General features: G+C 61.1%; 5 protein-coding genes across 10 annotated transcripts; 2 read left to right on the top strand and 3 right to left on the bottom strand.

Annotated features, from left to right (window-relative positions):
- Positions 1–3,677: 3,677 nt before the first annotated feature.
- On the bottom strand, positions 3,678–5,359 carry C12H16orf86 (chromosome 12 C16orf86 homolog). Its single transcript, XM_028502068.2, has 4 exons — positions 5,223–5,359; positions 4,769–4,998; positions 4,220–4,440; positions 3,678–4,102 (listed from the first exon to the last, which is right to left on the bottom strand). The coding sequence occupies exons 1-4, from the start codon at positions 5,325–5,327 to the stop codon at positions 3,693–3,695; spliced, it is 966 nt and encodes a 321-aa protein (XP_028357869.1). The 5' UTR covers positions 5,328–5,359; the 3' UTR covers positions 3,678–3,692.
- A 173-nt stretch (positions 5,360–5,532) lies between these two features.
- ENKD1 (enkurin domain containing 1) lies at positions 5,533–11,173 on the top strand. 3 transcript variants are annotated; one of them, XM_036012023.1, is made up of 8 exons: positions 5,533–5,617; positions 5,793–5,892; positions 5,986–6,180; positions 6,724–6,896; positions 7,854–7,985; positions 8,078–8,241; positions 8,335–8,471; positions 8,562–8,919. In XM_036012023.1, exons 2-8 carry the CDS (start codon positions 5,808–5,810, stop codon positions 8,720–8,722), a joined length of 1,047 nt encoding a protein of 348 aa, XP_035867916.1. In that variant the 5' UTR covers positions 5,533–5,617; positions 5,793–5,807; the 3' UTR covers positions 8,723–8,919. The 3 variants fall into 3 exon arrangements, with proteins under 3 accessions (XP_035867916.1, XP_035867917.1, XP_028357649.1); XM_036012024.1 differs by lacking the exon at positions 5,533–5,617 and adding an exon at positions 11,158–11,173 and having other exon boundaries at positions 5,706–5,892; positions 8,562–8,725; XM_028501848.2 differs by lacking the exon at positions 5,533–5,617 and having other exon boundaries at positions 5,706–5,892; positions 7,854–7,979.
- On the bottom strand, positions 9,099–11,406 carry PARD6A (par-6 family cell polarity regulator alpha). Of its 2 annotated transcripts, none has more exons than XM_028501881.2 (3): positions 10,808–11,406; positions 10,182–10,404; positions 9,099–9,962 (listed from the first exon to the last, which is right to left on the bottom strand). In XM_028501881.2, the coding sequence occupies exons 1-3, from the start codon at positions 10,868–10,870 to the stop codon at positions 9,208–9,210; spliced, it is 1,041 nt and encodes a 346-aa protein (XP_028357682.1). In that variant the 5' UTR covers positions 10,871–11,406; the 3' UTR covers positions 9,099–9,207. The 2 variants fall into 2 exon arrangements, with proteins under 2 accessions (XP_028357682.1, XP_028357683.1); XM_028501882.2 differs by having other exon boundaries at positions 9,099–9,959.
- A 100-nt stretch (positions 11,407–11,506) lies between these two features.
- On the top strand, positions 11,507–14,370 carry ACD (ACD shelterin complex subunit and telomerase recruitment factor). 2 transcript variants are annotated; one of them, XM_036012022.1, is made up of 12 exons: positions 11,507–11,759; positions 11,839–11,975; positions 12,112–12,205; positions 12,293–12,369; positions 12,497–12,541; positions 12,648–12,682; positions 12,840–12,991; positions 13,069–13,150; positions 13,248–13,331; positions 13,490–13,872; positions 14,006–14,097; positions 14,177–14,370. In XM_036012022.1, exons 1-12 carry the CDS (start codon positions 11,574–11,576, stop codon positions 14,253–14,255), a joined length of 1,446 nt encoding a protein of 481 aa, XP_035867915.1. In that variant the 5' UTR covers positions 11,507–11,573; the 3' UTR covers positions 14,256–14,370. The 2 variants fall into 2 exon arrangements, with proteins under 2 accessions (XP_035867915.1, XP_028357794.2); XM_028501993.2 differs by having other exon boundaries at positions 13,069–13,165.
- CARMIL2 (capping protein regulator and myosin 1 linker 2) lies at positions 14,321–26,302 on the bottom strand. Of its 2 annotated transcripts, XM_036012021.1 has the most exons (39): positions 26,145–26,302; positions 25,781–25,875; positions 25,640–25,690; positions 25,331–25,393; positions 25,116–25,240; positions 24,920–25,011; positions 24,647–24,717; positions 24,459–24,532; positions 24,240–24,315; positions 24,071–24,159; positions 23,883–23,977; positions 23,719–23,805; positions 23,516–23,628; positions 23,320–23,397; positions 23,110–23,186; positions 22,864–22,968; positions 22,655–22,724; positions 22,440–22,521; positions 22,245–22,341; positions 22,104–22,161; positions 21,793–21,965; positions 21,467–21,629; positions 21,279–21,380; positions 20,060–20,188; positions 19,863–19,976; positions 19,536–19,696; positions 19,362–19,449; positions 19,048–19,200; positions 18,864–18,930; positions 18,170–18,399; positions 17,188–17,288; positions 16,742–17,105; positions 16,537–16,659; positions 15,734–15,770; positions 15,488–15,559; positions 15,179–15,394; positions 14,993–15,073; positions 14,570–14,647; positions 14,321–14,485 (listed from the first exon to the last, which is right to left on the bottom strand). In XM_036012021.1, the coding sequence occupies exons 1-39, from the start codon at positions 26,182–26,184 to the stop codon at positions 14,376–14,378; spliced, it is 4,200 nt and encodes a 1,399-aa protein (XP_035867914.1). In that variant the 5' UTR covers positions 26,185–26,302; the 3' UTR covers positions 14,321–14,375. The 2 variants fall into 2 exon arrangements, with proteins under 2 accessions (XP_035867914.1, XP_028357791.1); XM_028501990.2 differs by lacking the exon at positions 14,993–15,073.

The raw sequence follows: 26,302 nt of genomic DNA, 5'->3' as shown, positions 1-26,302 counted from the left end.
TTTTTGCCCGCTGGGCCCCCTGGAGTAGACGTTTTATGTGTATCGTGTGTATTATGTAATATCCAGACCACTGTGTGAGGTACTAGTATTAACACTGCCCTGTTCAGATCGGAAAACTGAGGCAGAGAGGAGCCAAGTTCCCTCCTATAAGTCGTAAGTGACGCAGTCGGGAGCCTGGTCAGGGTCATTTGGCTGCGGAGCCTGACCCTGAACTACTCTCTCCCCAGCACTTGTGGCTCCGCAGGCTCCAAGTGCACAGACACTGCCCCTCCTCGCTTGGTTCCCCATCCAGGTCAGTGCATCCTCCCTGCAGCAGCAAGAATCTCAGCCTGGCCTGAACCGGGAGGCAGACGGCAAAGAAAGCCCCACTGGTCAGGATGCTGGTAGAGTTCAGGAAGCTGCCCCCTGCCTCCTCGGGCCCATCAGCTCGGCTCCAGGTCAGTCCCTCTGTGTGTTACTAGGATGTCGAGACCCCTCCTCGATGTGGGGATTGACTGAGAAAGCGCTTGCGTGTGTTCTGCCCGATCCAGGCTGACTCACAGTGGCACCGCTTAGGTTTGTAGAGCTCTGCAGCAAACCCCTCTGTGCAGAGATGGATTCCCAGGAGTCCTGGGGCAGACTACAGTGGACTTAGCGCAGAGCTCCTTTCATGAGGACCCCAAGGGTAACTGAGGTCTCCTGCCGGCACTCCCCACAGTCCAGGCCCTCAGACATCTTTACTGTCCTGTATCTCTTGGGTTGGTCCCGGGGAAGAGATGTGCCCTGAAGTGCCCAGATGCCTGTAGCCAAGGAAGCCTACTGTCCGTCCCTGGGGTAGCTGAGCCTGCAACTGTTCCAGGCTTGTCCTGCACTGCCCCCTCCTGGAGGAAGGCAGCATCACCTCCCAGGACCTGTGTCCCAAACCTCAGGATCTTCTCTGGGTCAAAGTAAATCAAGTTTTTCCAACCAGTGAAAGTGCAGTCAACTTCCTCTCTGTTACAGCAACTAGAAGACAATTTCCAAAACACCTGTTGCTTATTTTCCAATCCCAGCCAAATCCAGGCCTCGTACCCAGACAGAAACAGCAGTCTCCTCGCCTCAGTGTCCGCGGTCTCCCCATTTCTCATGCTGACCTCCACACTGCTGCCCAGGTGAGCCCTGCACAGTGCCAGGCCAGATCCCTCCCTGACTGCACTCCTCACCACTCCCAGGTTTGCCCCAGCCCGATGGCCTGACGGCTGTGCCTCTGCTCCAGCCATGCCAAGTGGCCCTCCTGCCTGGGGCTGGCACCTTCCACACGAGCAAGGCTTCGTCCCTGGCACATCACCCAGCTCACCAGGAGTCAGCTGGAGGGCTGCTTCATCACACTGTCCTAGGCATAGTTACAGTCCCCCCCCCCTGCCTATGGTCCCGCAGTCTGGGTCCTCAGCCCTTCCGTAGCATGTCTCTCCGCACCGTGCTGCTTCTGCATTTCCCCCTTAGACTGAGCTCCTAGGGGTGGTGTGGCTTGTTGCTTTCTGTGGCTGCTGTCACCATCCCTGCTTAGACAAGCTTGTCAGCTAATGGGCCTCAGGATATGTAGATGGTGTTTTTTCTTCTGTGGCTACTGTTTCCTACATTACCTGTTGGAAGGTGGGAACAGAGCTCCCTTGTCAGTGCCGGCCTGGTCCGCACCTCCAGCCCTGGAAACCACACAGAGAAAGCACGTGCTTGGCCTTCTGGGGTCAGGCCTTAGCCCAAGAGCTGCAGGATGCTCGGATCCGCAGGGCTCAGGAAAGGGTGGGGCCTCCTGCAAGGCCATTTCTCTGCACGCTGCTGCCTCCTCAGCCATGAAGTGAGGAGGTCAGACTCAGTTATCTTGAAGGGCCCTCTACCTCTGAAAAATCCCGGAGAATCCGTGCTCACCCCTATGGGTATAATTCAGTCAGCGTGGTCCCTGTGGGCAGTATTCCCTGGGGTGGTCAGATTACCACCCAGGGAAAAGCGTGGGGAGAAGGAATAAGCGTCCTGACCCCGTGGCTCGTCGTCCTGTGGCCATGGGGCCAGTGCGCCTCCAAGCGATCCCCACAGGAGGGAGCAGCCTCACGTGATGCCCGATTTCTTTCTGCTTCCATCAGGGCCTGCCCACCCCATGCCCTTCAGTGACCTTGCCAGGCTCTCCCTCCAGGGGTCCCACACACAGCTGCGTGGTCTTTGGACAGCTTCAGCTTTTCGGATCCTGACTTGCCCCTCTGTAGCTTCCTCAGCTCCTCATCCTGGTCTCCTCATCCAGGTGCCTTCTCTGGGGGCCCTCTGCTGGGTGGTCGTGATGCGGTGACCAAGGTCCCTGGGGAAGTCACAGTCTAGTCCTGCAGACGGTGACTCCCCCAGAGGCCTAGGGGGAGTGGTTAGTAACCACAGGACAGCAGTGTGTGGGCACTACCATGCAAGGCAGCACAGGATCGCCCGGAAACAGGGCACCCTGAGTCCTCGGGGGTCCATGTGCACCAGCCAGGTGGAGGAAAAAAGGCATTTTATGCCGTGGAAACCCCATGTGCAGGGAGTGAAAGTAAGAAAGGGTGTACTAGTCAGGGAGTGAGAGGAAACAGCTGAAAAGTTACGAGGCAGATAAGGTAAGAGGAGCAGAGCCTAGAGGGGGAGCAATGCCATCGGGCGCGGGGGGTGTGCGGCCAAATAACCATCCTTGATGCTTGATCAGCTTGTAGGGGCCAGTGAGCCACGAACGGGAGGAGGGTCTGTGGTGACACCCAGGGTTTGCGATTGAACGATTGTGTAGGTGAGATACAGGAGGGAAAGCAGGCTGGAAGGAAGGAAAAACTATTCGTTTAATTTGAAAGTCCCCTGTGTATGGCATCGGAGGGACATGCAGGAGGACCAGGAAGCAGCAGGATAGGAGGGTTTCCAAAATGGCCAGCACTGGCCGCCAACTCCCAGAGAGCCCCGCAGGTGAGAAGCAGCAGGCACCTGTTGGCTTGGCTGCAAGACTCCAAGGAGACCGAACGTTCACCTCAACCACCATCCTTTGCATCAGCCACCATCCCTTGCCTGCCAGGAAAAAGGCACCAACCCTCTGTTACCAGAGGCCACTCTGGGGGCAAAGTCTAGTCCAGCTGTGGTCTAAAAACAACGCCTTCCAAAGTTGCCAGGCTTGGGGCAGGCGAATGAACTTGGCCGCCTCAGCGGGATAGTATGCCAGTTGTTGGTCCCCTTGAGGCCAGAACGAATGCAGGCCCTTCCCTGGTGCACACGCCTGCTTCCCGTGACCTGACAGTCCCTTTCCTTTCTCTGCCCCCGGGTTCCTTGTCACCTCCCTTTGCATCCTCACCGCTCTCCTGTCTGATCTCTGGGTGTATCTGAGGAGCCTCTGCATGCAGGTAGGTCCCACCCACCCCTGCAGATTGATTCAGTTAGACCTGAGGCAGAGCTCGAGAATCGCTACTTTTGTCACATAGGAACTCCTGGGGGACCCAGGTGACCAGTCAGACTTCAAACCCTGCACTGGGAATCCTCCACCCTTCTTCCCAGGCTCTCCCTCTGCAGGCATCTTATCTGGGGAGTCAAAGTCTGAGAAAAGGAAAAACGTTTATTTTCAGCAAGTCCAAGGTCCCAAGTGGGTGCAGGGCCCAAGTTCCCCCTTCCACCTGAGGGCCGAAGCCCATAAGCTTCTCTGGTTCAGGCTTGGAAGCAGAGGAGCCACCCATGGGGTGGGACAGTCACTTGTACTGAGGGGAGAGTGGAGGCACAAGCGGGGCAGCACAGACACTTAGCATCTTGTTGATATCCACTTGAGTTGACTTATCCATCTCAGTCTTGAGTAAGCCGCTGACCCCCAAGCTGGGCAAACCCCCAGGCTCCTCTCCAGCCTCCTCTCCAAGGGGAACCAGAGCGTGGGTGGGAGACAGGAGCATCTTGGGGCGGGGCAGAGTGAGCCCTGAGCCCGGCTCCCCTGCCACAGGCAGCAAAGCTGGCAGCTGCTCCAGACCCGCCTCTTCGGGGACCAGGGTCAGTTCTGGCTGAGGTTCCACCTTGACCTCAGCCTCCCTATCCCCTTCCTCTGCCTCGTTCAGCTCAGGGTTGCAATAGTTGATGTACTGGTACAGGGGCCGTAGGCGCTGGGCCTTTCCTGCAAGGGCACAGGGCAGAGAAGGTGCTGGAGCGCCAAGCTGTGCCACGTCAGGGGTCCAGAAGGTGGTGGGGGGGCGGGGGCAGGAGAATGGAAGGCCCAGGGATTACCACTCACTCTCCAGCCCCAAGGTCTCTGACGATGCAGACGCTGTGTTGGCCACAGCTGGGAGCACTGGGGCCCCTAGGCTCTTGCGTTTCTTGGCTTTTTTGTGCTGTTTGGCAGATGGTGAGGGCTCGCTCTGGCTACCCTCCAGGTCCTCCCTCTGCAGTGGCAGCCCCTGGGACAGCTCAGCTTCAGCCTTAGGATGATGGGCTTGGTGACTAGGCCCTGGGGAGCTGGGGGACAGGAGGCCTGAGGAGGCAGCCTTGTCTCCTGTACACTGAGCCTAGAGAATGGCCCACATGCCCACCACCCCAGGCCCAATTCTCGTCAGGGAGGCCCCCAGGCTGGACAAGTCTTAAAGCTCATGGGAGCTCAGTCCCTCAGTCCCTGACAAGGCCTTGAGGCTCTCTTAAGGACAGAAGGGATGCGGAGTGGTGGTGATGATGGCAGGGGCTAAGGACACACCCTACAGGCATGCAGGAGTTCAAAATCCTGTTGGGGTATGACACCCCCCCCCCCCCCGGCAGCCCTGCTGCCCCTTTCCTCAGAAAGCCCCCTCACTTGACAGGCTTTCTCTTCGGACCATGGCTGGACCTCAGAACCGAAGCCACAGGTCTGGGGCCTCTCTCCTCTGGCGCCTCCACCTCTGGCTTGAGACTCTCTTCTTCCAGCTTGAGTCGCTCCTCCTGGAGCTCTGGCTCTGAGACGGGTGCTGTTGGACACTTGTCCTCACCCTGGGTCCCACAGGCCTCAGGGGCTGACACCAGGCCCTGGCTTCTCATTCCTGGACACTAGAGGTGACACATAGGTAACTGGTCGTCATAGCCAGGCAGAAGCTATGGGATTAGTCATTTAGACACTCGACATTAGACACCAAATGCAGATGAAGGGCACCAGCCCAGGCTCCTGCCCCACTGTGGAGCCCATCTTGGCAGTTAGGGGGTCAACGCACAGAGTTTGGCCTTCGAAAGCGCCGAGGCCACGAGTTTAAAGACTAAATAGCCCTGGTAGTCACCTCACAGCCCTGAGCGTGATCACCGGGTGCCTCCGTGAACTGTGCAGCCCCCTCGGCCGTCCCCTCTTGGGCTCCAGGTCGTTTCTCAGTTCCTGCTGAGTCCATGGCTGCGCGGTGTCAGCACATCCTCGATGGTTGCTGGGGGACTGGGGTGGGGGAAGGCGAAGGCGATCCCAAGGGGCGGAACAGGTGTACCCGGGAGACTGATCGGTAGGCAAGAGCCGGGATGGGATGAGCGGCGGGCAACCGCTCAGATCCACCCTCATCTAGAACTACAAGCCCCAGAAAGCTTTGCGCCAAGGGTTTTGGCCCCTGAACTCAGAGACGGAAACTATTGTTGCTTGGCAACAGCAAACCCGTCGGGTAGCAGCTGCTAGCTGCAAAACCTTGCTCTGGTGAGCTCCATGCCCGGTTGTTGAGGGGGAGGGGCTGCAAAGGGTCCGAGAAGTGGGCTAGGAGTGGAGGCGGCTTGTGCAAGCCCGGGAAGGTCCAGGGAGTAGGCACGAGGCTGAGGAAGGAGGTCCAGGGCTCCAGATAAGCAACTTGGCAGGCCTCGGTGCACCGTTCCAGGGCGACGGCGGCGGCATGTGCGAGGGCCCGTCCCGCATTTCGGGGCCCATCCCCCCAGACCCTACGCTCTGTCCTGACTACTACCGGAGGCCCGCCTCGGGTGAGTTGGGGGGTGTCACGGCCCAGCGAGACCAGAGTGAGGCTCGGGTTCCACTTCACTGACCCCCGCACTCCGCCCCGTCTAACCCCTCAGCCCAAGGGCGCCTTGAAGGGAACGCGCTGAAGCTGGACTTGCTGACCTCGGACCCAGACTTGGACGCCACCCCTCCCCGCGGCCCCCGCATACGTCCTGGAGCCAGACAGATCCTAGAACGTGGTCGATGTGGTGTGGGGGGTGTGCTGCTGCAACTTGGGGATATCTCCCTAGGCCCAGGGGCCTCTCCCAAAAGTAAGTTCCAGGCAGGAGGGGCAGCGAAGCAAATCTGAGATCAAAAACTGCTGCTCCTCCCGCCCTGGGCTGGGCTCAGGCTTTACCAAGTGTCACTTTCCCGAACTATAAAAGGGGGGGCGGGGGGGGGGGAAGCACTACCTTCCAGCAGAAGAGGACTGAATGAGGTCGTCCCCAGGAAACCCTAGCTCATCCTCATGAATTCGTGCCTCAATGAAACGGGTCGTTTAGTGCCTGCTGTGTGCCAGACCCAATACTACTATGAAAACAGGTCAGGTTGAAGACAGGCGTGAGCCATCACTGAGTCGATGCGGGAGACAATAACAAGTGAGATGAATATTATATACAAGATGATTAATGATAAACTCCACAATACAAATGTAGAAAATATCAGATAGAAGATGTTGGGAAGGAGACCGGGAAGGTGAGGTGGAGAATCTGTACGGGACCTGGGTCAGCGAGGTCGGGCCTGTATGTGACCTGGTGGGGGTTGGACTTCATGGGCGGTATGTAGGGCAGGGCCAGGCAACATCTTTTTCCCAGGGAAGGACCCTAAGGACCATGAGAAGGAGAACCTGAGGAGGATCAAGGAGATCCAGAAGCGCTTCCGCGAGCAGGAGCGCAGCCGGGAACAGGGCCAGCCCAGGCCCCTGAAGGCTCTGTGGCGCTCGCCCAAATACGACAAAGTTCAGTCCCGGGTCAAGGCCCAGCTGCAGGTACCTGCCTCAGGGGCCCGGAAGTATTGGCCATCTTATCTACCAGGAGGCAAATTATACCCTGACCTGAATTATGAGGAGAGAGGGAAATCACGGGGGACTAAAGCAACAGGAGAGTTAGAGAGAGCGTGTTCTGCCGCAGGGGCCTCTCAGAAGTGGTGGTGGCTGGGTGATCCTGAGGGGCAAGCAGGGATCAGGCAGGGGGAGAATGGGAGAGAACATTGTATGCAGACGAAACCTCACAGACAGAAATCCTAAGATCGGAGGGAGTGTGGGCAGTGGGGATGCTGTGTACAGTTTACTGTGAGGGGTGAGAGCATGCAGTTAGACTAAGAAGTCAGCGGGACCCGTATCATAAAGGACCACATAACGCACTTTTCAACCTTTATTTTTAAGGACAGTGGGAAGGAAGGTCAGGGACAGGGGTATGTATGGTGGTGGGATTCTGTCTTGACTAGATGGTGGCACCGTTTCTCTGTCAAAGGGTCCCAGAAGGAAGAGTGGGGTTGAGAGAAAAGACAATAAGTTCATATGTGGATGTGTTAAAAATGAAGCATTTGTGGGACTACCAGGGGATGGGAGTGTGTCCAGGAAGCAAACTGAGAGTCGGGTCTGGATCTCAGGAGGGAGACCTAGGAGTCATTGATGATCAGGCTGAGGATAATGAGACCAGGGAAGTGATCCTGGATTTAAGGGCTTGAGGCCAGCTGTCAGTGACCCTGAGAGGGGCAGATCCAGGAAGTTTGGCTAGGAAGAAGAGAAAAAGAGAACGGTAACTAGATCCAAGACTGAGGTAGAAGCACTGGTTGGTCGTTAAGGATACAAGAGACACACGTGTTCAGATGCTGATGAGAAGTGCTCCTTCAAGAGGGCGGAGGTGCATAGGGATAGGGAGGGACAGGTCTTAAGACCTTGACCACAGCCTGACTGATCCCTCTTCTATGCCCTGCCCTTCAGGAGCGTGGTCCTGCCTCTGGGACAGAGACAGCACACTTCCTTCGGGCACACTCTCGCTGCGGCCCTGGCCTCCCACCTCCCCGTGTCCCCAGTCCCCAGCCAACCCCGTCAGATCCCAACGCCAAGGTGCAAGTATGTGTAGGCTGGGAGGTGGGGCAAGGATCCTGGGGGTTTGGGGGCACAACGCAGTGCTGTCTGCCCACCACACTTGCCATGTCCTGTAGGTGCCAGGCCTGGGTGTGGACTTCATTAGCCACAATGCCCGCACTGCCAAGAGGGCCCCCCGGCGGCATTCCCGCTCGCTGCAGATCCTGGCACAGGTGCTGGAGCAGCAACGACAAGCCCAGGAGCACTATAACGCCACACAGAAGGGCCACGTGCCTCATTAGTAGGTCCCACTACCCAGGGTGACAGGTGCGTGTCGTAGGTGGGAGCCAACATCTGCCCTGGGACCATCAACCCTGAGCCTGTACATCCACAGCTTGTTGGAGCGTAGGGATCTGTGGCGACAGGAGGCTGAGGCCCGCCAACGGAGCCAGCCGGACCCCGCCATGCCCCCTGGCCACACTCGCATGCCTGAGAACCAGCGACTGGAGACCCTGAGCAATCTACTCCAGAGTGAGTATGTGGGCAAGGGGGACTGGATGGGGAACCCACTGGGGACCATGCACCCCTGCCTTACACTAACTGTTCCTGGGCCCCCTGTAGGCCAAAGCCAGCTGCTGCGTGAGCTGGTGCTACTGCCCGCCAGGGCAGATTCGCTGAGGGCCCAGAGTCACCGTGCTGAGCTGGATCGGAAGCTGGTGCAGGTAGAGGAGGCCATCAAGATCTTTTCCCGCCCCAAGGTCTTCATAAAGATGGATGCCTGAGTAGTGATGGGGGTCCTGGTTGAGGACTGCTGCATGGATGCAAAGGACAGGACCAGGCCCCATCACAGAGTCCAAAGACAGGAGCAGTTGGCGGTAGTGTCCCTGGAGCACTTTTCCTAGCCACCGGGAGCTGGAGAGGGGCCATCCTAGCCTAGCCTCTTTATCCCTTTGTCAGAATTAAACTTTTTGTACACAGAGGGGTTTCTTTCCATAGAGCTTTTCTTACACTAGAAATTCCAAGCCTGGTGGCCCTCCGGCTGTTCAACTGCAGGAAAGTCTCTGCTGCCCTCGTTGCCTCTGCCTCACGTGCAGGGCAGAAGGCAAGACTGTGGGATCAGGGAAGAAGCTGGGACTGGGACACAGAAGGACCATAACCGCATTTGTAGAAAACCTTTAATGCTCCCCAGACTGAGAGGGCCCTGTGAGCAAGCTGAAACCCCACTGGGGAAGTCCTCTGGAGTGGCAAGGGGCTACTTCCGTGCGTGTCAGAGGCTGAAGCCACTACCATCTCCTCGTGTGCTACTTCCCCAGCCAGAGCTGGCTTGCTCCTGATCATCTAGGGATGGCAGAGAGCCGCAGGCACTGGGAAGTAGGCGATCTGCGTGCAGGTCCCAGCATGGAGGCCCCCGAGACAGCCCATTGGGACAGGGAGGCTGGCGGTTCCCAATGGACAGATCACTACTGTCATCATCACTGTCAGGCTCGGCAGCCCCAAGCCCAGCAGAGGGAGGCCCTCTCAGATGACCAGATGCCCCGCGCACCACATTATTGCGCTGATTGGCTGGCTTGACAGTGACAATGAGGTTGTGGCTGTTGGCGACCATCATGTCTGTCACTTGGTCCAAGGTCTTCCCAGCCACCTCAATGCCATTGACTTCAAGGATTTCATCACTGACTGCCAGTAGCCCTGTACTCTCAGCCAGGCCCCCTCGTACTAGGCGAGAGATGAAGATGCCCGGGACCCGTTCCAGGCCCTGGGGAGCTACACGCACGCTCATGCCATCTCGGATGTAGAAACCTAGGGGACGGTCGGAACCATGCTTGTGCAGCCGCACCCGTCGGTGGGTTTCAGGCAGTAGATCCACATCTATGACTGAAGAAACCTGGCGGAAGTCTTGGGGCAGGCTGATTAGGAGGGGTGGCCGGGTTCGCAGAGGTGCCACTGGCCGAAGTAGAAGACTTTTCTTACGCCGCTGCAGTGAGTTGGAAGCAAAGACCAGGCTGCTGGAGTCAGCTTCTGCTGTAAGAGACAGGCGCTGAGATCAGAGACCTTTCTCTCCCATTTGCCCTTTTCCGTCAGGACCAGGCTGGGGGAAGGGGACACTGTAGCTATCTTCTACCACTTGGAGGTCAGGCCAAGGGCAGGGTATGCAAAGGGTGAAGCCTGGGTACCCTGGGCATGACAGACCTGCCCTGTCACCCTACCCCACAGAGGCTGCCCACTGTACCCCATTCTCACCCCGCTTCTGCACTAGCAGGCGCAGCGGCGGGGGCACGCTGGCCAGGGCCCTGTGTAGGCTGTCATCGTTGGTAAGGGGCAGTAGGTCGCCGTGAGCATCTGTATAGCCAAGCAGCACATCCAGGCCAGGGATCTGATGCACTGCACGCAGTAACTTCGAGAACTCTTGGAAGCCGCTCACCGAAGCGCGGGGCAGTGCAAAGCGTCGGAACTCGGCGTCAAACTGGAGGCAGGGAGTGGGGGAAAGAGGAGGGGTCAGGACGGAGCCTGAGTCCTTTTTCACCACCTGTCCGAGGGTGGCAGGGGTGGCAAAGCGGCTGCGGCAACAGCTGCAGACTTGAGCCCAGACCTCAGCCCACCCCCCGCCACCCTACCGCCCCCCCCCCCACACCGCACAGGGGGCACTGTCCAAGGTCTCCCCACCCTCCAGGTAACCCAGGCCACAGAGCGATTCTAGAGGCTAGGGGAAGGTAAAAGGCTGGGTAGGGGGAAATGAGAAGAAAGGCCAAAGAATGGGACATGGAGGATAGAGAAAAGAAAAAAGTAGTGGGACTAAGGAGCCAGGAAGGGGAGAATGAGGGAATGGAAGCACCTAGTACCGGAGCCGGGACTGGAGGGGCCCTTACTTTGCTCTTCACCTCCACGATGCTGTCGGGACTGCGCGCTGGCGTTCTCTGTGGCCTGGCCATTGCGGGGCCGAGCGGGCCGCGGACAGTGCCCCGGGCGGCCCGCGGAGGCGCAGGTGCATAGCCCGGCCGCCAGGCCGGCCCGCACCACCCCTCCCCTGGCGGTAGCCCTGGCTGGGTCCTCTCATCCAGACCATGACGTCAAGGGGCCAACTACGGAGAGTGGCACGCGGAGTCCACGTTTCCTAGGAAACGGTGATGGAGATGGAGACGTCTTCGTGTGCTCTTACGTCATTACGCTACAGTCAGCGCGTTCCTGTAGCCTGGGGGAGGGGCTCGGCCAATCCGAGGGCAGAGTGATGGGAAGTATTTATTGAGTGCTATCTACTATTTCTCCTAGCCTTACAGGACTGCGCACTTTGTAGACGAGAAAAACGAGTTATAATAGTTGTTGAATCCTTCGGGGTCGCACGGCGTTGAAGTGGCCTTGAGCCAATTCTCTCGGACTACCCTAGGCCGCAGCCTCAGGCTCCAAATTCCTCCCTCTCCATCTGCGCCAGCCCTTGGCCCCTTCCTGTCTGGTGCCAAGGTAGCTTCGATGAACGTTCAAAAGAGGAGCCGCTGTTTGGAAAGCTAAGAACAAGCAAGCCAGCATCCAGTCCACCCAACAGGAGGCTGCACACAAGTTACCAATCAGTACGAGCTCGCGAGCACGCGCCGGGACGCACGGGGGCGGAGACTCGCCCTCAGGTCCCGCCCAGCAGTTATGCGCTTCCTCTTCCGACAACAGGCGGAGCCACAGCGCCAGCGGGAAACCCGGGCGAGAGGTGTACCTCTAAACCCAGCTGCGGGAATGGCAGGCTTGAGAAGCGTGGTCCTTCGGCCCTGGATTCGAGATCTGGTGCTGGGGTCAGAGAGACTCTCAAGTCCACGGGTGGGGCAGTTGCTCCAGGTGGGTACTGCCCACCCCCTCAGGGCCCGGAGACCAGGGTGGGACCCCAGGGTGGTGGGATTGAGGTCGCTGTCCTCAGGTGCTGCAGGAGGCCACGGCCCCTGGCCCGTCCCGCGCCCCTGACACCTCTGATGTTGGGGCCTTGCTGCTTGTGTCCGACGGGACCCACAGTGTCCGATGCCTGATGACGCAAGAAGTCCTGAACGCCTCGGACTGGTGAGAAAGGTGCCGCGGGCGGTAGGCGATCTGAAACCAGCCGGGAGCTGGAGGATTGAGCCTGACGTGGGCGGGGCCCCAAGCGGGCGGGGCCGAGTTCCCGAGGTCTAGGCTGTGAGCTTCGCGCTCTCCGCAGGGAAGAGAAGGAATTTGGTTTCCGAGAGGCTGAAGGCCGACTGCTGCTGCTGCAAGACTGCGAGGTCCGAATCCAAGTGGCCGAGGGTGGCACGGTGAGTGGTCAGGCTGGCTTGGACGGGGTACTGGGCCTGAGTCTTTGTGAGAACCCCTGAGACCCAACCCTGAACTCACCCCTCCAGCCCACAGAGTTCTACCTCCAGGTGCATCGCTTCAGCCTAATGCCCACAGAGCAGCCCCGGGATTGGGTGACTAGTTGGTAAGTGATACCTCCACTCTCCAGCTGTTCTCTCCACCTGGGCCTGGCTGACATTGGCATAGGCCTTTTGGATGGGAGGGCTTGGACCCCAAGTAACATTGCCTGCTTATCACCATCTTTGTCCTAGCAACCAGGATCCAGATGTGCAAAGAAAGCTCAAAGACTGCCTGGAGTGAGTCTGGGGTTGGGCTCCCACCAGGTGTGCCTGGATCAGAGGTGCCAAATGCATTGACAGGCCTCAGGATTGTCCCTGAGGCCTGTCCCCTCTGTTTCCATAGGGAGCACCTTTCAGAGTCCACCTCCTCCAATGCAGGTACTTGTAGGGTTGACCCTAACTCTCTGTAGCCACCACCACCTATAGATGACTCTCCAGCCATCACCTTCTGCTCCTTTAACAAGCCCTCTTCCCCACCCACCCTACCCTTCCTCCTCCTTGAGCTCCAGCCCGGCCTCTGCCCCTCTGACCCCAGGCCTGTCACTGTCCCAACTTCTAGATGAGGTGCAGGAGGAACAGGAGCATCAAGGGGAACTAGTGCGCCTGGCTGAGAGCTGCCTGATGCTGTCAGGCCCTTGCACAACGCCCCCACTCACCCGCTGGGCTGCCTCCAGCCACTTGGCCATGGTCAGTTTGGGGCTGCCCTTGGGAAATGTCAGGGCGAGGAGTTGGGCAAGGGCCAGGCTCACAGTTCACTTCCACAGGGAGAAGCTGTATACACTGTCCCCAGCCAATGGCTGCACATCTCTGAGAGTGACCAACGAATTCTGAACTCTCTAGGCCCAGGTCAGAGGACACAGAGTAAGGAGGACTGAAGAGGTGCAGAGGGGAATATCTGGGGGCCTGGTGCCCACAGTGCTAATAACCCTTTCCTGACCCCCAGGCCCTGAGCTGTCCCCACCAGACCTGGTCCTTCAGGACCTGTCGCTGACCCTGACCTCATCGTCTTCCTCACTCAGTTCCTCAGGTACGTTGTTGCTAAAGCCACACTCACCCACTGCCCAGGTCATGCAGGATGCTATGAAAGGGACCAGCATGGTCCCTGCAGGCCTGCCTAAGGTCACAGGCCACTCAGCTAGTCTGAACTGAGAGGGCTGTGCCCACAGTGAGTCCCCTCCTCCCCAGGAACCCCTGCCTTACCCAACCACGTGTCGTCAGAGGAAAGTGGTGCCAGTGTCAGCCTTATTCCTGCTCTGTCCTTGGCTGCTCCAGAAACAGGGCAGAAGGCCAGCTCCCAGCCCCCACCAGCCATTTGCTCAGCCCCTTGCCCCCGACCCCCTAGTTCCCCACACCCAAGCCACGTATCCAACTCCCCACTCCCAAGTTGTACCACAAGTCTGTCGCATCTTGGTCACATCCCCAGTCCACATGACCAGGCCCCATCCCGTGTGACCGGGCCCCAGAAGTCTAAACTAGAGTTCAAGGAGCTAGGGTTGCCCCCCAAGGACCGGCAGCATTCTTCAGGGAAAAGCACCACCGAGGGAGTCCTGGAGTCCAGTCCTGTCTGGGTGAGCATAGCCCCGTACAACTGGAGGGTAGGACAAGGTGGGCCTCGGACAGAGCTGGGAGGGGGGCTGGGGTAGGCTTGGACAGGGTTAGGGGTCCTTGTTGGCCCCTCTGCAGATACTGCGTCCTCTTCAGGGTCCCCCAAAGAAGCATCGAGATGGCTCCGCCTTCCAGTATGAGTACGGCCCGCCCTGCACTTCCCTCTGTGCCCAGGTCCAGGCTGCCAGGTGAGTGCCTGGGGCAGCCCCGCTCTCTTGGTCACTAGTCCCAGTCTTCCTCGACCTACAGCTCTGGTTCTTTTCCCAGGCTCCCTTCACAGTTCCTGGCCTGGGCCTTGCACTTTCTGATGGAGCCGCAGCCGGAATCCGAGCACACCCAGGTGTGAGGGGCCACGCGACCACGTGGGAGATTGTGGTCCGTGCCCGGGGATGGACAAACAGCACTTCACACTCTGCTTCCTTGAGTTTTTTAATAAAATAATCTCATGCGGCAAGAAAGGAGAAGGTCAGGGGTTGGGGCCGCCTCTTTGGTCTGTGACTGGGGAGGGTGGGCTCTGCACTGGGCTGGCGGGCTCTGTGTACTGTGGGAGCGGGGGCTCGGCTCCGGGGCCAGGTCCTGCAAGAGGAGAGGGAGAGAGAGGAAGGTCGGAACTGGGCTGACTGGTGCTGCGCCCACACAGCCGGCCCAGCCCCCTCTCACCTAGGCTTGGCGATGGGGGTGCCTCAAGCTTTGGCCTTCTCTTGAGGACGGGGGAGCGCTGCAGCCGTAGGGGCCGTTCTGAGGGACACGGAAAGGCATGGGGTGGGTCATTAAGGGCTTGTCGCCGGTTCCCAACCCTGTCCCCAGTGTGTGTTGGCGCACACACGCACATTCACATGCACACAGTGACACACCGGTCATGCTTTCAGAGCCTCCCCCTTCCCACCCCAGTTCCTCCCACCCCGGCAGAGGTCGCTCTTTCGGAGCTGGAACTGGGCTGTCGGACCCTTGCTCCTGGCTCCCCGGTGTCTCACCTCTCGCACTACCGGCAGCCCCTCCAAGGTCCAGATTCATGAAGGGAGACTTGGAGTCCCCCTTCCCCTCCCCCCGCACTCAAGCACGCGTGGCAGGGCCTCCCCTCACCGACAGGGGCCCGGAGCTGGTCCTCGTGCACAGACGCTGCCCGTCGGCCTGGTGAGAGAGGCCTCGGCCTCAGCCGGCCATCTGGGGGAGGCCGTGGTATCAGGGTACGGTCCCTACTCCAGCCCTTGCCTCCCACCTTCAGGGTCCCCAGCCCGTATTGGGGTGGGGGCTAGGGTGCCCATTTACCTTCATTTCTGGGGCCCAGGCAAGGATCCTCTGGGAGGCCCAGACTGTCTGGGGATGGGCTGGCTTTTCGGGGGCTGGGACAAGGGGAAGGAGGTCCCGGACCATCCTGTTGGCCCCAACCACGGCTCCTAAGCTCTGCATTCAGCTGCTGCCCCAGTGTCTTCCAGGTGGAGGACTCGGGCCCCTGGCCCCCTGACCCAGGCCTGCATGAGGGGTCTGTAGGGAGAAGGGTGTCAGCCAAGACTGGGCCAGGCATTGGGAGTGAGCTTGACCTGCGTGGCCCCCGACACCACGGTGGCCCCCACTCACCTGCAGACACGGAGTGGGTGCGGGATTTGATGGAGATGGGAGGGGTCTCCGAGGAACTGTCCATAATGTCACCTGCAAGTGGGACTTGGGGCTCAGGCACCAGGCCATGGGAGTGAGGGGAAGAAAGACCTGGCTTCCCCCCCTCATCCCCCAGGACAGCAAGTGCCTTGGGGACTTATCACTGAGATCGTCCCCTGCCCCCTCTCCCCCAAAAAATGTACCGCCCTGGCCCAGGTTCCCACTTACCATCGGAGCCAGCCTTCTTGATCTCTCCATCTTTGCTCTGTGGGAAACAGGGAAGTGAAACTCAGCACCGAAGTGCTTCTCAGCACCGAAGTGCTTCTCAGCACTGAACCGCCCTCGGCCCAGGCTCATTCTTTTGTTCTTGTCGCTGAACGGGCTGGGGAACAAGGTGGCAAACCCAGTCCTGGCCTTAGAGCTCAGAGTCAGTCAGGGATGGTGGACAGTGAGCACAGACATCCGTATGCACGTAGCGACACGTAGACAACGTGATGTCTTCATTTTCTGATTCACTTTACTGTGGCGACTAGAGCGGCATTAGCAGGAGAGCCGTGGAAGAGAGCAAAACGCAGGGATGGACTCGGAGGAGTCTGGTGTAACCCGTGGGTGGTGGTGAGGGGCTGGAAGTGGGTCAGGGACCTCTGCGGCACAACCGGGGGTCGGGAGCAGTGAGGTGAAGGCCACAAGCAGGCCTGAGACCCCACAGGGCCTGGGGCAGGGTAAGGAGTTGAGGCAGTGGCTGCAGAGGAAGCCCCTGGGCGACTTGCTGTTTCAAATGTGGGCAACAAGGTCAGACTCTGTTAGATCTGCAGAGAAAGGACCGTCACGGCTCCAAGGTGGAGATGTCAGTGGCCTGGGCCAGGGCAGGAGCCCAGAGGGAAAGACAGTTGGATCCGGTCACTATTTGGAGGCAGAGGGGTGGAACTGGCAGACCTGTGAGTCTTCCAGTCACATATGTCACCCACAGACTGCTACAAGCCACCTGTCACCTGCCCCTTCACTCCGTACTCATGTCCCTCCCAACTCACTTGTTTCCTCCTGCCTTCAGTGCTCCCACTGCCTCTGCTCACGCCAATCCTCTGCAGCATCACTTGTACCCGCTGCTCAAAGGACGGGGCCAGTTCTGTGTCTCCTCGCTCCAGGGGCCGCCTCTGGGGACAGAGATGCTGGAGTGGGGCCACAGCCCAGCGCCCTCGGTTCCAGCAGAGCCCTAGCCCCGCCACCAGGCCTCACCTTGTCAGGCCTGGCGCCCAGCGCCGCCTCTTCCTCCTCGGCAGGCAGCAGGATCATCGAGTAGGCCTTGCTCTCCCGCGTGTAGCGAGGCCGGCTCCTGCGGGCAGCCTCCGGGCTGCCGATGCCCCCCTCAGCCCCACCAGGCTCCTCCCCACGGCCGGGACGGGCCGGGGGACGCAGCAGGTCCCCAAGGGTGGTTTTCCGGGTGCGGGGAGCTGCCCCAGGGCTGGTCTCAAGATCAGGCCGCGGCCCCCGCGTTGAACGAGGCTTCTTGAAGGCAAAGAGGGTGCCCAGCTTCTTACGTAGTGTACGGGGGACAGGGGTGGCGCTGCCCTCGGTGGCTGGGTCCTCCTCGGGGGCCCAGCTGTGGGGACAGTCAGTAGTAAGCAGGAAGGCCCATGGACCAGCCCACCCTCTCCCACCGCCTCCGACTGCCCCTCACTCACAGGCGATCCTGCTGGATCAGCTTTTTGGAGAAGAATTCCTCCACGCCCTCGTCCACACGGGCACTGAGCCCATTCCCTTCCTGTGGCAAGGCTGGGGGAACCTGGTGGACACCACCCGGTCAGGGGTCAGGGCTGAGTGCAACTGTGACTTTTCCCCACCTCCCTTGTCCAGCAGTCCGCCTCTGGCACCTCCAGGACCTGGGAGCCGAGGTGACTCCAGGGGGCCGGTGACAAACAAGGTCTCCCTCTGCCCAGCTAGTGGGCAGAGCTACTGGTTTCACATAACCCCTCACCTGCAGTTGGTTTTGGACACAAACCCAGCCCACACCCATGCTTGTCCCGAGGAGTCTCCTACACGTCCTGAGCTACCCGGTCACCAGCGGGCTACAGCCCACGCACCGACCGCCCCCGCCCCGGGGTCACACATTCCCACCTGCCACCCCTCTGCTCCAAACAGTTTCCTGCAGCATCTCCCACCCCCAGCTCCACCCCACCAGGCCTGCTGCCGCCCGGCACGGCCTGCTGCGTCAGACCCTCTTTGGGGGCCTTAAGCCAGCTTCCCCTCCCCTTCCGAGTGTGCCCCCTACCCGGCCAGTCCCTGGTGCACACATACGCCTGCCCACACGGACACTGGCCAGATGTGCAGTAGACACGGGACTGTCCCTGCAGTCCGGGAGTCCAGTGTCTTTCAGTAACCGTGGGTGATGCTGGATAAGACAGCCGCTCTCTTGTCCATCCACCCACGTAGTGTGCCAACCTGAGGCGGAGTTCTACACCCAGGTGCACCCTTAAGAAAGCCCACCAATCACGACCCCGCACGGAAATGCCCTGGGGTGAAGGGTGGCCAGGAAGAAGGCAGGACGTGGCCACACAACCTTGTGATCTTGAGCTCCCCACAACCCACCTCCCTGCCCCGCCGTTATCTGTGAGGCCACCTGCGACCCCCAATTCTACCACTCTGGAGTGGGGGGAGGGCGCTCACCTGGGGGCCCCCAGGCGGCGGGCGGTGGTGGTGCTGACGCCGGGGCCGCGGCCGGGCCCTCGTTGGATGGCGCAGAGGCTGCCCGGAGGGTGGCAGGTCCATGCGAGGCAGCGGGCCGGCCGGGGACCCGGGAGCGGCGGGGCTCGGAGAGCCGCGTGCAGATGGGTCCGCCTGCGGCTCCGCATCCTCTCCAGGAGCCGCCAGCTCGGGCTCCGGTTCCTCAGCAGCACCTGAGGGGAGAGCACCAGAAGAGCACAGAGAGCAGAGCCTGGGGAGGTGGCAGTGGCGGCGCTAGGGCGGCGGGGGACCCGCCCAGGGCGCTGGGAGGGGCCCAGCAACGCGGCCCGTTCCCCTCCCCCCGCCAGCCCCTCCCCCGCCGCCGCTGTCCGTGGTGCTGAGCGCGGCCCCGAGCGGCGCGCGCCACTGCCACCAAGCATGCGCGTCCTGGGGGTAGACTTGGGGTGGTGGGGCGCAAGTGGAGACGGTGTCCGGGCTCTGGTATGCTCAGGTTTCGCTTCACGCTGACTGACCACAGCGGACCCCAATCTTGCTGGATGCACAGGGTCCTTGCCCAGTCCAGGAAAGGGTCAGGGAGTTTCCGGGACAACGGGGCTGAATGAATGTGGCCAGGTGGCCAGGTCTAATGGAGCTTCAGCCCAACCCAGTAACTCCTGCCTCCCAGGCCCTGACTTACTGTGAATGGAGGGGACAGGGTGAAGGCAGTGGTTGGACGCAGGCCACTTCTGTGGAGGACTGTCATCCTGTTGGGGAGGGCACGAACTAGGCCTGGGGCGAGGGAGATGCTTCCCCACTTTCCACACCCCAGAAGGAGATGAGAAGATCTAGGATTCCAGGCCCAGAGTTCTGGCACCACCTACCTTCTGCTTCTCTTCATCCTCCTTCTCCTTGTCCTCCCCAGGGAAGAAAAGGCCTTCCAGTTCCCCAGGACCAAAGTGGGTGGGCTGGCCTTCTTCCAGGGCCGGTATGGCAGAGGGCATTGCCATTGTTGTCTGCTGAGCCAGACTCTCTACCTGCAACACCAGCCCATCTTAAGATGGGCAGGTAGGGCCCCAGCCACAGTCCCATCAGTGCTAAGGGAACCCTTAAATATCCCTAGGCAGGAGATAATGTGGAACCCCTGCAAGGCAGTGGCCAGGGGGCCGTGCGTGTGCCAGTGCACACTTGCCCTCACCAGCCGATCCAGGGCTGCACTCAGACCTGCCAGCGCTTGAGCCACAATGCTCTCTGCCAAGGACCCTGTCACCGACAACCGCATGTCCCTGAGGGCAAGAAAGGGTAGGGGTTAGCGTTCCGTCTCTCTGCCCTGCCCTGCCCAGCCTGGCCCAGCTCTCCCCGTCCAGCCTACCTGAGTCTAGTGAAGGCATCTTGCAGCAGGTGCTCTGGGAGCAGCTCTGGGAGGCCCCTTGAGCCCGCCAGGACCCCCTCTAGCTTCTCCCTCCACCTGGGCTCCTGCAGTATCTGTGGGCAGAGGCTCCTTGTTGTGTCCAGTGTGGCCTGAGTGAAGTCCTGGGCAAAGGCCAGAACGTGGTGAGGCTGGGGCCAGGGCCCAGGCAGAACAGCTGGAGGCTCTGACCTCCACGGAATATTGACTCAGGGGATATCACAGTCAGGCCTATAGGATGGGGTCAAGCCTGCATAAGGAAGCGGGGCAGGAACAAGGGGACCATCTCACCTGAATGTCCTGGCGGCAGACCTCACCCACCTGCCCCAGGAGGCCCTCCAGCTTCTGCCGTAGCTGCCATTGATGGCTTGGGGAGCTTCCCGCCTCATATAAAATGGGGAGAATCTGGAAGCCAAGGAGGAACAGGAGTTGCAATGTGACGCCTCTCTAGGAGGGGAAGGGTCTTCATGGCAGGAGGCTTTGCTCACGCTGAGAGAGAAGTTGGCGTTTTGGATGGCGTCCTCGGCCTGGTGCACGGCGGCGTCGCCCTGGGGCCCGGCCCCGCAGCCCAGCAGCTCCACGTGCTCCTGCACCGCCTGGCACAGCTCGTTCACTTCCTGAGAGACATCGGGAATCGGTCCCAGTCCGTCTCCCGAGGGTCTCCCAGACCCCGACTACCTCCTTCCCAGGGTCTCCGCCAGGGTGCGGGGTCCTGAGGCCAGTACCGTCAGGCCAGCCTATCTGTTCAAGGAGAAAGAGCAGCGTCTCCTTTGGTCCCCTGCAGGGACTCTGCGTACACTTCCCAAGTGCACAGAATAGGAAAGAAAGGAACTGTCAGTCCTGTCTACATTTTAGCTCTGTTTGTTCACCATCCACCTGGAGGATAGACTGAGAGGCCGGGAGAAGTGGGAGTGAGGCTCTAACACAGCCAGGAGCCTGGTCCAACCCTCTGTCCACAGCACCTGGTGGGTGTGGGCACCAGTGAGGCTGGGCTGCAGAGCAGAGAGAAGAGTTCATGGGAGCCCTGGCTGGTGAGGCTCAGTGGATTGAGCGAGGGCTGCGAACCAAAGGGTCACCCAGTCAGGGCACATGCCTGGGTTGTAGGTCAGCTCCCCAGTATGGGGCACGTGAGAGGAAACCACACATTGATACTTCTCTCCTTCTCTTCCCCCCTTTCTAAAAATGAATAAAATCTTTAAAAAAAAGAGTTTGTGGGAGACAATGAGATCACTTGAAGATATACAGAATGTGGAGCCCTGCAGGGTGTCTGGGTCAGGATGCCTGGGCTCTGGAGCGGGGAGAGAAGCAGGGTTTAGGAATAAGAGGTGGGGAGGTTTCTCACAAAGACAAGGTAGTGGAGGGAAAGGAAGCCACAACAGAGGTCAGTTAGAGGGGAGAGGAGCCCTGTGAATGGGAAACTACAAGAGAGGCGGGGTTGGGGGAGGTGTTTAAATGCCTCCTGTCTTTAACAGGAGAGCCTATTTAAGTGCTTTAAAAAGGCAGCCAGTGGTGGCGTTTGGGGGAGCTACTTCAGGAGCAGTTGGATCCTCTCCACACGGAGGAGAGGGTATCGTCTGGCACAGCGGGGTTTAGGCCCCCTGGCCCTGGAAAGTCAAACCTTCAGACTCATGGAGGCTCCCAGGTGCCACAGCTCCCCCCATCCCTGTATCTTCTGTTTGTACTCAGGGTCAGGGAGGGGCCGCTGACCTGCTCAGAGGGGCTGCAGACCAGACCCAGTGGCTGCTGGTAGGAGGCGCTGGCAGGAGAGACGTGGTCTGTGTGGTTGTTCCTCAAGAGACAAGCTTGGATCTGGGGACAAGGGGTAGGGGTAGGTGCTGGGGAGCAGGGCCACCGCACAGGGCAGAGCAGCGAAGGGACCCCCCCCACACACACACCTGATGTACTGCACGTGCTGTCAGTTCCGGGCGGCTGCGCTGCGCCTGGGCCACGTCGGACAGTGGCAGAGGCATGGCCTTCAGGCTTCGGTTCTGCTCCAGGGCCTGCGCCACGTCCAGCAGGCCCAGGGCAGACGTGTGATTACGGTCCCAGACTACAGACCTGGGCCCGGAGGAGCTTCAGTTGGGGGCGGAGCTCTGCCAGGCCGCACCCGACCCGAAAGCCTTGCCCACCCACCTCCAGTCAGCCCCACCCCTCAGCCCTGCGGGCCTCTCCACGCCACGCCCTCCTCCCCCGTAGGTCCCACCCCTCAGACCCCGCCCACCGGAGTCTGGTGTTAACCCGAAGCGCCTTGGCCAGCATCTTGGCACCCGTGTCCCCCATGGCGTTGCCGCTGACATCCAGAGCTGTCAGGTTAGGGTTGGTGGCCAGAGCCCGAAGCAGGACGCTGGCTCCCAGCTTCAGCCGCGACTCAGCCACAGACAGAGACTGCAGAGGCTGGGGTGAAGAGAAAGCCATCTGTGGTTGGAGCCTGGAGTCAGCAAGGAGGGCCAGGTCGCAGGGTCTGAGGGAGCAGGAGTCAGAGGGGCCACAGGGGCCCGCTGACTGAGGATCCCGCGTGGCCCGTGAACTCACACAGTCGTCATCCTGCATGAGCTGGACAATCCGGTGCAGCACGTCGTCCAGGGTCTCCCTGTGGGCACGGGCCGTGGTTGGGGGAGAAGCCCGGGTAGGGGGGTGCTGTCTGGGAGGCCCAGGAGTGGGATGGGGGCTTACTTGCACCGAACGTTGAAGTTCCTTCCAAGCGCCACATGCCTCAGGGACCGACTCCTCCCGATGGCCAGCACCAGAGTCACCATGTCGGAGCCGAAGCCTGGGGGCGGTTGGGGTCACGCACGGGCGAGGCTGCAGGGCTGGGGCTGGAGTGGGACCTGGGTGGGGCGGGGAGGACGGGTTTCGGGGCGGCCTCACCGTTGTCTGACAGATCCAGGGAGCTCACCGCGCCAGCATCGCACACTAAGTCCTGTATCACCTGAGCGCCCGCAGAGCGCAGCTGAAGGTGGAAGGCGGGGCGTGCTCAGGCCAGCAGGCCGCAGCTGGGGAGGATCTGGCAGCCGCGGCCCGCGCCCCCGCAGCCCCACTCGCTGTGTGCGGGCACACTGCTCACGTCGGGGCTCTGCGCTCACCTCACAGGCGCTGAGGTCCAGGTGCAGGTCGCTCATGTGCGTGTTGAGCGCTAGACCTTCCAAAAGGGCCCTGGGAGGGGATGTCACGGGAGGTGAAGGGAGATGGGAAAGGGGGCCCCAGGGCGCGAATACCCAGGAGGAAGGGCCCGGATGCCGGGCTGGGGGGTGGCCGCACAGGCCGGGGCATAGCCACGGGCAACGACACTCACCTGAGCGCGTCGGGGGGCAGCTTGCAGCCCGCCAGGTTCAGGTGCCGGAGCGTCCCGGCGCGGCTGAGGAAGAGTTGCAGCGCGGCGGGCGCAGCCCGGGACTTCCTGGGGCGAGGGAGCGGGAGGAGTGGGCTTCGGGGCGCCGCGAGGTAGCTCGGGGCAGTGCCCCCTCCCCCCTCCCCCCGGCCCCCGGCCCCCGGCCCCCGCTGCCCGCGCTGCGCGCCCTCACCAGGCCCGCCCCCTTACGTGCGGGAGAAGACGTTCCTCGAGGCGTCGAGGTGGGTGAGGCTGGCGCAGCAGCCGCGGGACAGGGCGGCGAAGAGCTGCAGGAGGAGGGTGTGGGCTGCACCGGCCGGAGGATTGCGCCCTCCCCGCCAGCTTGGCCCTCCAGTCCACCCTCGGGCCACAGGCCCGGCCACCAGCCCTACCGATCCCCGCCCCCTGACCACCCCTCACTGTGTCCAGGGCGGTGTCGGTGCCTGCGAGATTCAGGAAGGTCAGAACGTTAGGGCGGCTCAGGAAACTGTAGAGTCCCTGGTGGCAGGATGGGATGGGAGAGAGGGGAGGAGTCAGGGGTCGCCTCACCAGGAACTTCCTGAGACCCCACTGACGGCAGTGCCGCCAATCGCTACCCCTAAAGACAGACACTCACCCCATTATCCTCCGAGGCCCCCAGTGCCCCCGGGTTCCCGGAAAGGTCCAGGTGGGTCAGGGCAGAGTCAAAGGCCGCATTGGAAGCCAGGGCCCGGCCTAGAGCCTTCATTCCTGGTGGAGGGGGGGCAGTGCGGCTGGGCGATCGGTAGACCCACCTCCCGGCTCGCTGCCCGACCCTACCCCCTTCTGGGCTCCCCCTACCTCGAGGCGTCAACCCTGTCTGTGCCAGGCTGAGTCTCCTCAGGGCTCCAGGCCGACGTTCTAGGTGTCTGCTGAGCGCAGCCACGCCTGGGGATGGGGGCAAACCTCGTGGGTCTCACCTTCTCCTGCACCAGCCCCAGGCGCTTCCCCAGGCTCAGCCATACCTCGGTCATCCAGCAGGTTCCCCGCCAGGCTGAGCTCCTGAAGCCCAGAGCTCCCGTTCCCTGCCAGCGCCTGGGCCAGTCGCCGCACAAACTCTCTGGGGACCAGACCCCAGGGGTGAGACTCTAACTCTGGATCCCCAACTCCGCCCCATCCCAACTGCCCTCCCTGCTCCCCCCCACCCCCGTACCCCCTCAGGCCACAGGTCTCCAGCACCAGCTCCTCCAGGTGAGACGACTGACTCATCATGTGCAGAATCTGTTCCAGGACCTCAAGGCTCTGAGAACAGAGTGGGGGGGTTCAGTGGGCTGCACCCTGGTCCCCACACCCCTGACGCCTCCCTGCGCCTGCACTCTCACCAGCTTCATGTCCACGCAGGAGAGACACCGGAACCACAGGTTGTAGGACAGGGCAGCCACACTCAGCGCCAGGTCCCTGGGTGGGTGAAGGGGCAGGGGCAGAGCTCAGGGTCCTCTGGCCAGATCCTGGGCCCAGCGTCCCCCTCCACAGAGAGGCTGAGGCCCGGGAATGTGGGGTGTGGAATCTTCCTCCCTTCCCAGTCCTGGCAGGCCACACACCGACTGCCCAGATGGCTGAAGTCTCCCAGGCTGAAATGGCGGCAGCCCTGACGGTGGTAGACAGTGTCCACGTCCTGGACAGGAAGAAAGTGTCTCCCACTAGCTTGGGGCACAAGGAGCAGGGAGGGACTCAATGCACACGGGGATCGGATGTCTTCAGAGCCCCCCAGAGAGGGCCCTACCCTCACCCACTGAATCTCCTCTCGGAAAGGGAAGCCATTGTAGTCACACAGAGCCTCGTATGTCTCCGAGAAGCCACCTGGGGAGGTGCCAAGGGTACGATGGGGTGGGGGGAGGAGAGAGACAAAAGGTCAGAGATGTGTGAAGATCAGACCCAAGCTGGGTGGTGGCTGCACCTCGAATGGCTCTGTTTGGGTTGGGAGACCTTCAAGTCCAGGGGTCTGGGGCTGCAGGGAGGGCGCTGCAGGGAGCCCCGTGTGTGGCCCTGCCCAGGCCCTTACCACAGGGGCTACTGGGTGCAGTGGTCTCGGAGGGGCTGCTTCTCTCTAGACGAACCAGCATGGAGGGGGGTGTGGGCCTCCGGAATAGTTTCCTGAGGAGGGAATAAAGGAGAAGGGGAAAGGGACTTCTAGCCTCTGGGATGTGAAGCAGCCCACTCGCATCTCCAGCCCCAGGCAGTTAGCTGCTGGGCCTCACCCAAGGGCAGAGCGAGGGAAGACCTTCTTGATGGCCGCAGCGATGTGCTGGGCCAGCTGTTCCAAGGCTGCCACACCGGGAAACTCCAGGACCAGCTCTGGCAGGGACTCCAGCTCAAACGTGACCTGGGAGGGCAGGCGGCTGGGCTGGGCTCCGTGTGGGGAGGCGGGAGAGGGGAGGGGAAGGCAGGCCCCAGCCAGTACTCAGGGTCTCACCTGAGGGGGTGTCTCCTGCAGTGCCATGGCCTGGACCTCCAGGTAGCTGAACGTGCAGTCCACCTGTGGAGTGCCTGGATTAGCCTGGCGCGAGGGCTGAGCCCCACCCTCCTGGGAGCCCAGTCCCTTGTGCAGCCTAGAGCTCAGAGCTGGGGGCGGCAGGGGGTGGAGGGCTAGACTCCAGTCCTGCCTGCTCTCAGGGGGCAGGGCCCGTAAGGACAAGACGAACACGCTACAGATGCAGTCCTCTGGTCAAGGAGGCTGCTGGAGGACAAGGTGGGTGTCGGCCAGGCCCCGAGACCGACTCACCCTCAGTGGGAGGCAGGTGTGGAGCAGGTAGGCTCTCCAGCGAAGCAGTGCCTGGAGGAAGAGAGTGTCTGACACCCTGGGCAGGGCAAGGGGCTCCTTCTGCTGGTCCAGCGTCCTCCCAGGCCCTGCCCCCTGCCATACCAGGATGTGACCTTGCTCAGCACCCTCCCGCTCGGGGAGCCAGGTTTTCAGCAGCACTTCTGCCTCCTTGGGCCACAGGAACCTGGTGATCTCGCCTGTGAAAGGGCAGCCAGCTGGATGACTTTGGTCCTCCCACGGAGGTCAATTCATGCCCTGTCAATTCATGGTCTGACTGTTCAGGATAAGGGCCTGGGCTCATCTATGGGCTAGCAAGGAAGGAATGGAATAGATTTCGGGGCAGCAAGCCCTCTGAAGGAGCAGAGAAAAACGCTTGCCCGGCATCCCCAGGGCACCGGGTCGGCCTCTGGTTTGGCGGCTGCGCTGCTTCTTCCCAGCCAAATAGGCAAGAAGGGCCAGAGCTTACCTCGCAGCTCACAGGATATGCCGTCGGGGGTCTGGGCCATGGGGCCGGGCCAGGAGGCCGGGGCGGCCCAAGGAGCTCCGATGAGAAACTAACTGGCGGGCGCGCACAGGAAGCCTGGGGCCCCGGCCCTCAGTGCAGCCACCTGCTCCTCCTGCAGC

Source organism: Phyllostomus discolor, chromosome 12 (genome assembly GCF_004126475.2).
Source record: "Phyllostomus discolor isolate MPI-MPIP mPhyDis1 chromosome 12, mPhyDis1.pri.v3, whole genome shotgun sequence".
Taxonomy (NCBI): domain Eukaryota; kingdom Metazoa; phylum Chordata; class Mammalia; order Chiroptera; family Phyllostomidae; genus Phyllostomus; species Phyllostomus discolor.
Note: the sequence above shows the minus strand (reverse complement) of the source record. Positions and strands in the feature narration are given on the sequence as shown.